The sequence below is a fragment of the Mus pahari genome, chromosome 1 (assembly GCF_900095145.1).
Source record: "Mus pahari chromosome 1, PAHARI_EIJ_v1.1, whole genome shotgun sequence".
Lineage (NCBI taxonomy): Eukaryota > Metazoa > Chordata > Mammalia > Rodentia > Muridae > Mus > Mus pahari.
In genome coordinates, this window is record NC_034590.1 from 150266527 (window position 1) to 150277796 (window position 11270).

Sequence of the window (11270 nt, forward strand, 5' to 3'; positions counted from 1 at the left end):
GTTCCAGGACAGCCAGGGCTATACAGAGAAACCCTGTCTCGAAAAACCAAAAAAAAAAAAAAAAAAAAACCATATTGTTTATGTTGAGATTAATAATCCATTGTATGAAAAGTGGCCCTTGGATAGTTGCCTGCAGTTTTTAATTGTAATTATCTCATCAACAGATTTCATTTTGTAGATGAAGTAAACAACTGTGTAATATAAGCAGCATGGTGGTACACACCCGCACTCCCAGCCCTGGGAGGCAGTGGTAGGAGGATGAGGAAGTATGTGTGAGGACAACCTGGTGTACAGAATGAGTTCTAGGCTATCCTAGAAGAGACCCTGCCATACCTTACAGCCCAGGGAGAGTGCCTGCCTAGTGTAGGCCAAGTCCTGGCTTAGAGCCTCAGTATTGCATAAGCCAGGGGTGGTGGCACACACCTTAATCCCGGCATTTGGGAGGTGGAAGCAGGGCTATCAGGAGTTTAGGGTTACTCTAACTTCATAACAAGGCCAGCCTGTCCTACTTGAGACTGCCTGAAAAAAATAAAGGATATAAAAGAGAAAAGAAGGAGAAGAAAGATGTATAGAACAGTCAGTTAGCATAGGACCTTGTCTCAATTAAACCAAAGCGAAAAACAAAGCAAAAATAACAACAACAACCAGAAATAAAGAAGCAACATAGCAATTTACTGGCCATTTTTTAAATTGATTTTTGCCCTTTGTCCCATTACTTTTATAAGACAGAAGGTACTTTAAAATGATATTAGACAAGGCTTTGTTTTTCTTCTCCCCCCCACTTTTTTTTTTTTTAACTATGAGAAGGTCCTTCTTGAATCCTCATAGACTTAAGGTACAAAAGGAAGGGATTTTGGTCTAGCTCATTTATATTAAAATAATTCTTACTTGTTCAAAACAGAAATTAAAGAAGCACATAAAAGAAAAAGAATAATGAAAGAACGATTTAAGCAGGAAGAAAGCATTGCAAGTGCAATGGTAATTTGGATCAATGAAATACTGCCCAACTGGGAAGTAATGTAAGTAAGCAGATTCCTCCAGAGTCTAGTGTGTCTCCAATAGTTCATCCTTTCCAAGTCTGGATTATCACTTCTCCGCATGGAGCTTATGCTGTAGCTAAATTATGCTATTAACCATTGCCCGAAACTCATGTTTTTCTCTACACTGTCTAACGCATACTTTTCTTCCTGACCATCCTCTGTGCTGTCAACATCTGCTCTCTGAAACCCATGGAATGACTCAGGAAACCTTTATTCTTCTAAATTACCATTTATCCTAATTCTAATACAACACTAATTGTAAAGCATTCATTACTGGAAGAACTCATTACATAGAGAAATATAAGGCACATTTATCAGATGTTGAAAAGTGTTTCTAAAGTTAAATATGGTTGCATGGCTGTAATCCCAGAAATCTGGAAGCTGAGACAAGAGGAATTCAATACCGGCCTGGATAATAATGAGTTCCAGATCAGCCAGAACTACATAGAGAGACAGTGCCTACAAATAAATAGATGTATGGAAAGAAAGAAAGAATGTAAAAAACAATAAGTTTTTAAATGCTGTTCTCTTAACTAAGAAACCATGTGAACTATGGTCTTTGCCCTGTAAAAGTCGTATGGCGCCTTGAGGCTAGTATCCTTGCCTTTCCTGCCCCCGTTTTGGTCTCTTCTTTTTTGACAATATTTCTACATAGGTTTTATCTTCCTTGTGGACAAAAGGGTTGAAGGATGCATTCTACAATGTATGTAGGGCATACATTGACAATTTGTTAATTACTAACAATGTGACAGACACACAGTAGTCGTTCTTATCCAGGCTTGCTGTGTGAAGTTTCAGTTGCCTATAGTCTAAAAATGGAAAATTAGTTAATTACATATAAATAAAAACTTCTAGAAATTAAAAGTTTTAAATTGTGTGTTCTTCTGAGAAGCCCAGTGAAGTCTGTGCAGCTCCTATCTCCTGGCCATAAATCCTCCTTTGTCCTACCTTGCCACATGGTGCCCTTACCCACGCAGTGACACTTCAGTTACCAGAGCTGCTGTTATCTGTTGCAGAGCTTCTGTTAAGTAACTCTTTTACCTATGAAACACTAGCTGGGTCAGCTTTGTCAAAGAGGAGCTGTAAAGTACTTCCTTTAAGCAGAAAAACTTGAAGTGCCCTATTTTGCGAGAGTGAGTGAATGAGAGAGAGTATATTTACATAACACATATAGTATATCCTTTTAATTCTATTTTTATTGTTAGCTTTTGTTCATCTCATATGTCCAAGTTACAAATTCATTTTTAGCATAGATATATTTGTGTAAGGAAATTGGTAGCTTGGTATTTGTGACTTTAGAGTTTAGAATATATTCCCTATATATAAGAAACTATGAGGGCTGGAGAGATGGCTCAGCAGTTAAGAGCACTGACTGCTCTTCCAGAGATCCTGGGTTCAATTCCCAGCAACCACATGGTGGCTCACAACCATCTGTAATAGTATCCAATGCCCTCTTCTGGTGTGTCTGAAGACAGCAACAGTGTATTCACATATATGAAATAAATACATACATACATACATACATACATACATACATACATAAATCTTTTATTTTTTTAAAGAAACTATGATGTTACATTGTCTACATTAAGTAATTTATATTTGGGTCTTAGTACTTTTATAAGGCATTTATATTTTTACTCACATTTATCTTACTCAAGGTTATTCAGTACAAGATTAGAGACGCTAAGAGATTTGCTCAAGGTTATACAATGTGTGGTTGAACTAGATTTGAATCTAAGTCTGATTCTAAAGCCTACAGTCCTTTTAGTGACCTAATGTTCCTTAAAGCCTAGGGCCTTACCCAGGCCTTACTCATAGCAGGTTCTTTGTGATTTTAGTTTTCTCAATGAATTGGCAGAACATTTATATCCTTTTTATTTTTAATAATTGTCCATATGGTTCTGATTTTCTGATGATATCTTTAGCATAAGTAGCATCTGTCAGAGGCCATTCCCTTTAATTTCCCTTAGCACATCTTTAAGGTCTTTCATGGCCCATAGGCATGAACTCAAAGGAAAGAATGCATTACATACTTAACACTTTAAATTCTTTAAAAAAATCATCTGATCACTTGGCCATAGGTAAGCCATCACGCAACTAGTGTTTTTGGTATAAAAAGTAACGTTTTCCTTTTTTCTCCTCCTTTAATTCTAGGCGTAGTACCAGAAGAGTTCGAGAATTGTGGTGGCAGGGATTGCCCCCTAGTGTCCGTGGGAAAGTTTGGAGTCTAGCTGTAGGAAATGAACTAAATATCACTCCTGGTTTGTATTCTATGTTCAGTTATTCCCCCACACAAATATCATCTCCAGAGTTTTATTAATCATATTAGTAGAGTTGCCATTTAAAAAACACTACCATATCTTTCACTTTCAGAGCATGCCTCATGCCCTCCCAAACTTTGTAATAGTTAATGAGTCTTTAATAGATCATATATATATATGAGATTTGTGGGCTTTTTTCCCTCTGGTTTACAGCTATCAACAGCATCCAAATACCACAGGTATAGATAATTTAAAGCTAGTGAGCGTCTGCAGTGAGCAGTAAGTATTCAGAGGAGACAGGACTCTGATGCCTAGAGGGACAGCTTTCCTGTGCTCAAACAGTAAACACTGTACTGAGGGAACTTGATTTTTTTTTTTCCTGCTGAATGTTTAATTAAACCAGTTCTTTTAGAGTTTGGATTTTTTTTCTTATTTTTTAAAGTTAATACAGTAAATGGGTTTCCCTGGGTGGCTTTGTTGTGTATGTATGTTGTTTAGATTTTATTTTTCAAGTTTAGTCAGACATGATGGCTCAGTGTGTACTTACAGCGCTTGGCAGGCTTGGCAGCTCTGTGGCATTTTGGAGTCCAGCCAGGCTGCATAGGCTGTGGTGGCCATAGAAGCTGTGTCAGACAGAAACCCAGCAGTGATGCTAGTGATAGTAATGAAAAAGTTTAGAAAGCAATGATAAAGTTTCAAAGGAATTATCTTATTTTCTTAAGTTTAAAGAAAAAATTTAAATAAAATAATATAAATAAAATAATTTAAAAAGTGGACATGACACATGACTGTCATCTTTTTTTTTTCTACACACATTTCTATTTTATGGCAAAGGTGAATAGGATCTAAGAACTCATGTAAAGTTTTTTTTCCTTTTTTTAAAATTCTAAAACATTGCTGTAATCTTATGGCTGTAATCTCAGCACACAAGACTTTGAAACAGAAAGAAACATCAGGAGTTCAAGGTTTTTCTATGCTACATAGTTGAAAGGCTACATAAAATTGTCTCAGAATTTTTTTTCTCAAAATAAGTACCAATTAGCCTGAGTGATAATGTTAAAGCAGACAGTTAATTTAACACCACAGGAGACTTTGATCTATAGTAGCAGAAGGGATATATTGTCTGGCTAGGGGTTTAACACTATAAAGTATTTACCTAGCACAAATGTGGCTCTGGGCTTGGTCCCCAGCATTGCATAAACCAGGAGGTGGAGACAATAGGCCCACAAGTTCAAGGTCACCCTTAGCTACTTAGTGGATTAAAGATCAGTTTGGGCTACATAAGCATTTTCTCAAGAAAAAAGAAGAGAAGAAAAGAAAAGAAAAGAAAGGAAGAAAGGAAGGAAGAGAAAAAGAGAAGTAAAGAATATAGTTACTGGTTTTTTTTAAAGATTTATTTATTTTATGTATATAAGTACACTGTAGCTGACTTCAGACACACCAGAAGAGGGCATCATATCCCATTACAGATGATTGTGAGCTACCATGTGGTTACTGGGAATTGAATTCAGAACCTCTGGAAGAGCAGTCAGTGAGTGCTCTTAACTACTATTTCTTCAGCCCAGTTACTAGTGTATTTTTAAATTACATATCTAATATTTACTGAAAGATACAAGCAATAATATAAACTTTAAATGTTTGCCACCCAAACTATTCTTGATCTTCCTGTCACTAGAGTTTGTCTGTGGTATAACATATGTAATGATTTGTCTGTGCTAGCCAAGTCAACATACATGGTAGAACAGTATTAAAGCACATGTTTTTATTCTCAGAGTCTAAGACATTAAAGTGAAATGAAATAGTTACGGGGTATGATTGAAAATAATTTAGAAATATCTCTAAAATCTCTGAAAACTAAAAGCTTTTAGGCCGGCCACTCATGCCCAGGACTCAAGCTGCCCCATAACAATAAATGCATTTTCATTTAAAAAGAAGTCACTAATCTCTTTGTTTCAATTCTAAGTATTTAATGGAAGGAATCTACTAGAAGAATCTATATAGGATTGGGTTTAAAAACTTTTACAAAGATCTTCATTGCTATAGTCAACATTAATATGAAATTGGATATAAATAGTAAAAACCCACATGTCTATTTTTAATCACAAAAGTGATATCAAGTGTAGACATTACAGTTGTTTATGATTTTTAAAAGTTGATTTTTTTCTCTTATGAAAGATCTGTTTTATTTATTTATTTTTAATTATTTTATTAGATATTTTCTTCATTTACATTTCAAATGCTATCCCGAATGTCCCCTATACCCTCCCCCCACCCTGCTCCCCTACCCACCCACTCCCACTTCTTGGCCCTGGCATTCCCCTCTGTGGGGCATATAAAGTTTACAAGACCAAGGGGCCTCTCTTCCCAATGATGGCCGATTAGGCCATCTTCTGCTATATATGCAGCTAGAGACATGAGCTCTGGGGGTACTGGTTAGTTCATATTGTTGTTCCCTTCAGCTCCTTGGGAACTTTCTCTAACTCCTCCATTGAGGGCCCTGTGTTCCATCCAATAGCTGACCGTGTGCATCCACTTCTGTGTTTGTCAGGCACTGGCATAGCCTCACAAGAGGCCGCTATATCAGGGTCCCTTCAGCAGAATCTTTCTGGCATGTGCAATAGTGTCTGGGTTTGGTGGCTGATGATGGGATGGATCCCCAGGTGGGGTAGTCTCTGGATAGTTCCTCCTTTCGTCTTAGCTCCAAACTTTGTCTCTGTAACTCCTTTTATGGGTATTTTGTTCCCTATTCTAAGGAGGAATGAAGTATCCACCTGTTGGTCCTCCTTCTTTTTGGTTTTCTTGTGTTTTGCAAATTGTATCTTGAGTATTCTAAGTTCCTGGGCTAATATCCACTTATCAGTGAGTGCCTATCTAGTGAGTTCTTTTGTGATTGGGTTACCTCACTAAGGGTGATATCCTCCAGATATATCCTTTTGCCCAAGAATTTCATAAATTCATTGTTTTTAATAGCTGAGTAGTACTCCATTGTGTAAATGTACTACATTTTCTGTATCCATTCCTCTATTGAGGGACATCTGGGTTCTTTCCAGCTTCTGGCTATTATAAATAAGGCTGCTATGAACATAGTGGAGCATGTGTCTTTATTACCAGTTGGAACATCTTCTGGTATTGCTGGATCCTCCAGTAGTACTATGTCCAATAAAAGTTGATTTTTTTTCCAGAGGCAGAGGCTGGAGGATCTCTGAGCTTGAAGTGAGCTTGGTCTACGTAGTCAGTTCCATGCTAGGAAGGGCCTACATAGTAAGATAATGTCATTTAAATTTTTTTTTTTTAATTTTCAAAAGTATCCTATGCTGAGGGCAGTGTTGATGCACAACTTTAATCCCAGCACTGGAGAGGCAGAGGCAGGCTGATCTCTACAAGTTCCAGGTCAGCTTAGTCTACAGAATGAGTTCCAGCCAAGGCTACAGAGAGAAATCCTGTCTCAAAAACCAAACCAAATAAAACAAAATAAAAAGTACCATGTAATGAACATTTTAAAAGTAGAATTGATGTTATTAAGATATTTTCATGTATATTTTAAACAATAGGATTAAGGGATAGGTGCTCAGGAAGAACGCAACACACACACCAGAACGTGGGTGTGAGCTTCTCACGGGAGTCGTACAAGCATGGTTGCTTCACTTTTAAAAACAGAAAACTTGGGGCTGGAGAGATAGATGGATTAGTGATAAAGAAACATTGTTCTTTCAGAGGACATGGGTTTGCTACCCAGCACCCAAATGCAGCTGACAAGAGCTTCATTCCAGTTCCAGAGCATCTGATGTTCTCTTCTGTCCTCTATAAGCACTACACACGCAAGGTGTACATACACATGGACAGGCAGAGCACCCGGTACCCATACACATTAAAAAACAGACAGCTTTTAGAGGGCTGGCGAGATGGCTTATCCAGTAAAAGGTGCTTTCTATGAAGCATGATAATTTCCATACCTAAGTCCCACAGGGAGAGAACCTTATCCCACAAGTTTTCCTCTGACCTTCACACACACCCTTGTTCCATCCAAAAAATGGAATAATTTTTTTAAAACTTCAAGAAATAGATTTTAGCCGGACGTGGTGGCACACGCCTTTAGTCCCAGCACTTGGGAGGCAGAAGCAGGTGGATTTCTGAGTTCAAGGCCAGCCTGGTCTACAAAGCGAGTTCCAGGACAGCCAGGGCTACACAGAGAAACCCTGTCTCGAAAAACCAAAAAAAAAAAAAAAAAATTAAAAAAATTAGAAGTAGAGGCTGTAAAGTTAATCAGATAGGTTCACATCTGCTTCTACCACATATTAGCTTATGACCTTGGGCAAACTGCTTACTGTCTATAAGTGCTTAATCTACAAGATATCTATATATCTTTTTTTTATTTGTAAAATGGAAATAAGATCATTAGCCATACCAAAAAATTGTTTTGGTTATTTAAAATATAAGTATTTCTTGTGAAAGTGCTCTTTGTTGAATGTCTGAATAATTTTCCCAAAATCTGAGACTAAAATCTTGAAACCAGAATATTCTCCATTCAAGTGTAAGACATTGTCCTTGTCCTGTCTTTAGGCCTGATTCCACCTCTCCCTTTTTATATTCTATGTGAAATTAACTGAGATAAAGGCCTTCTCTCTGAGGATATTAATTATAAGTCTTATAATTTCTCAAAAGGAAAGTTACTCTTTTGATTTTTTAAAACATGTTACCATGTTTTTCTTAGTAGGTCAGTTTTGTGGCTTCTCATGTGATGGATTTGTCAGCTGGAGCTTTCTCTTCTTTCAAGGCAATTTAAAACTTGGTTAAAGAGGGAAACTGACATGGAAACAGCTTGACATTTAAAAAAGTATATGTAGTTGATAATTGACAACCTCAGGCAATTATATACATACATTTTAAAATTGCAGTTACCTCCTCTACCAAATCATTCAGGGATTTATACATAAGTAGTTTTAACTTTTTATTTCTTTTAAATTTTTATTTTCAAGCCATTAGTAGTAATGATAAGTAAGTAAAAAGGGAAATAGAATTGTAATGTTTGAGATATGTGTAGCCAAAGTCTTAACTATGTAAGAATATTTGTTAAAGTATAGTTGTTACACATTGGGATATTGTGTTGAAAACAAACAAACAAAAAGGATTGGGGATTTAATTCAGTGGTAGAGTTCAGTCCCCAGCACTGGGAAAAAATTAAACAAGAATTGTGTCTACTAATGTATAATGTCTAATGGAGCAAAGTAAAATGAGTCAATGTATGTAGTATATCATCACTTTGGTTTTTTAAAGATTTATTGTTATTGTTTTTAATTATGTGTATATGCCTGTGTGGGGGGTTTGTGTATGTGAGTGCAGGTGCCCATGGAGGCCAGAGGTGTAGGATCCTCTGGGGCTGTGTGAGTTGCCTGATGTGGGTTCTTGGAAATAAACTTGGGAATCACTGCAAGAGTGGCAAACGCTCTTGTCTTTCCAACCCCTGAGGTTTTAAAACTGAGGATATATAAATCAGATGTGCACAACTTTACATTTGGAAGCATTCATAAGAGCCCTGCTAACTATAGTAGATGTATCTAAGAGAAGGAAACTTAGTTTTTTCCATGCTGTTTTCTAAGTTTGTTTTTTCAGAAACCATGTTTGTATTTTACATATAAAAGTAAAGTTTTTAATGTATGTCGTTAACCCCTGCACATGGGAGTCAGAAGCAGGCAGACCTCTGTGTTTTTGAGGCCTGCTAATCTACAAAGCAAGTCCTAGGACAGTCAGGGTTACCTAGTGAGAACCTGTCTCAAAAGAAAGAGAAGATGCCAGGTATGGTGGTACACACCTTTAATCCCAGCTTTTGAGGCAGAGGCAGGTGGAAGTCTGTTTGAGACCAGACTGGTCTACAGAGTGAGTTCCAGGACAGACAAGGGTACACAGAGAAACCCTGTCTTAGAAAACAAAACAAAACAAAAAGGAAAAAGAAAGAAAATGAAAAGATACTAGAACCTGGGCTGCAGAGATGGCTCAGTGGCTAAGAGCACCTCTTTTCCAAAGGTCCTGTGTTCAAATCCCAGCCTCCACATGGTGCCTCACAACTATCTGTAATGGGGTCAGATGCCCTCTTCTGGTGTGTCTGAAGACAGCTATGATATACTAATAGAAATAAATATTTTTTAAAAAGATACCAGAACCTACAGAAAATGACTTGTTTAATTAGCAGTAATCCAGGAATGGGAATTGTTTACTGCCATTTACAGATGAAAAGATCAAGTTCCAGAGTAGTGAAGTGAGTTTCTTGAGGTCCCAGAGGTAGTAATAGGCAGAGTGGAATGCAGTGTAGGTCTGACTCCCCAGCTTTTGGCTGCTCTTGGCCAGTGTGGCTGTTGAGCAGAAGCCCTGTCCTTCCTATGCTCTGGACTAGCTCCCGGAATGACCTGGAATGACCCACAATGACCCTGCTCCTGGGTCTTTTGCTGTCTTTCTAGACATGTCATGAAGAATTCCAATAAAACTAGTTTGCTTCAGCTTGACACAATTTTGATACCTGCTTATACCAGATAGAGCCAATCCATATAAATAAAGACTGACAGTTGTCAGTGGTGCTCGCCTTTAGTCCTAGTGCTTGGAGGCAGAGGCAGGCAGGCCTGGTCTACAGAGTGAGTTCCAGGACAGCCAGGGCTGCAAAGAAAGAAACTCTGTTACATATGTGTGTCGGGGGAAGGACTCCCCAAAACAAAGAAAAAAGTGAAAATTAAAGCGTGAATTTATTTTGTATTATTTATGAATTTTTGGTTTTTTTCCCCAGAACTTTATGAAATCTTTCTTTCAAGAGCAAAAGAACGGTGGAAAAGCTTCAGTGAATCAAGTTCTGAGAACGACATGGAAGGTATGGGGGTTTCCAAGTGAGAATTTCAAAACCCAGTTACTGAATAGCCTGGCAGGATTTTTCTGCCATGTACCAGAAGCTGTGCTAGCTGCTGTAAGTACAGTGCCTGTTTAGTGCATGATAGCATTCTGAGCTGTGGGAAGGGAGTAGGCTTAGAGTAGTTAGAAGCAAGAGGCTGGGCTTGAAGTCTCTGCTCTGTTTATCCCAAGTCCCAGGATTCAAATCACAGTGGTGAAGCTGATGGGCTGAGTGCAGTATTATCAGACCAAGCTATTATTACAGGCTGACATCATTCACTCCTGAACTCATCCTTGGTACCTGGTAAACTGCACACAGTTCAGTTCTCCTGTGCTCTGCCCTGCTCCTTGTTCATTTATTTCACCCATTATTCCCACCCTTACCTCTGCCTGGCCAGTTAGTTTTCTTAATCACTTTGAAGAATTTTTTTCTTGTATCAGATTATTAAATTTGTACTTGATAATAGGGAATCATTTTCCTAATCTATCACTTTTTATTTTATTTGTGTGTTTTCTTAAGTAGGTTCTCATATGATTTAGGCTGGTCTTGAATTCACTATGTAGCTAAGGATGACATTGAACTTCTGATGTCCTGCCTCTATCTCCAAATTCTGGGATTACAGGTTTGAGCTACTATTTCCTGTTTATGTGGTGCTAGGGATTGAACCCAGGTCTGAGCAAGCACTCACTGACTAAGCTATATTCCTAGCCTCTTCTCCTTTTTTTTGTATTTATTACTGTATAAAGAGCAAGTTCACTGGGCGTGGTGTCACACACCTTTAACCCAGCACTTGGGAAGCAGAGCCAGGAGGAGCTTTGCGAGCTCAGGGTCAGCCTGGTGGTCTTCTGAGTGGGTTCCAGGGTAGCCAGGCTGCTGTTACTCTATTACTCTGTTTTGAAAAACTCATAATAATAATTAATAATGATGATGATGATGGTAGAGATAGTAATAATAGTAATAGAATAGTCTTCTCTTGCCTATAAGTAAAACTTTAAAACCTATCTTTGAATAAATAAATAGAACTTACCTCATAGTGGCTGCCTGTGAGAAACCACTTTTTTTTCCAATTTTTTTATTAGGTATTTACTTAATTTA

The 11270-nt window shown here is 37.8% G+C and overlaps 1 protein-coding gene across 2 annotated transcripts in view; it reads left to right on the forward strand.

Annotated features, from left to right (window-relative positions):
* The window catches only part of Tbc1d12 (TBC1 domain family member 12), a 73178-nt gene that overhangs the window by 49867 nt on the left and 12041 nt on the right, over positions 1–11270 (forward strand). The window contains exons 5-7 of one of the 2 annotated variants that reach the window (XM_021196397.2): positions 902–1019; positions 3198–3304; positions 10077–10157. In XM_021196397.2, coding sequence (XP_021052056.1) covers positions 902–1019; positions 3198–3304; positions 10077–10157 — 306 coding nt within the window. The remainder of the gene's footprint in view (positions 1–901; positions 1020–3197; positions 3305–10076; positions 10158–11270) is intronic. The other variant, XM_029544751.1, reaches the window with a different exon arrangement.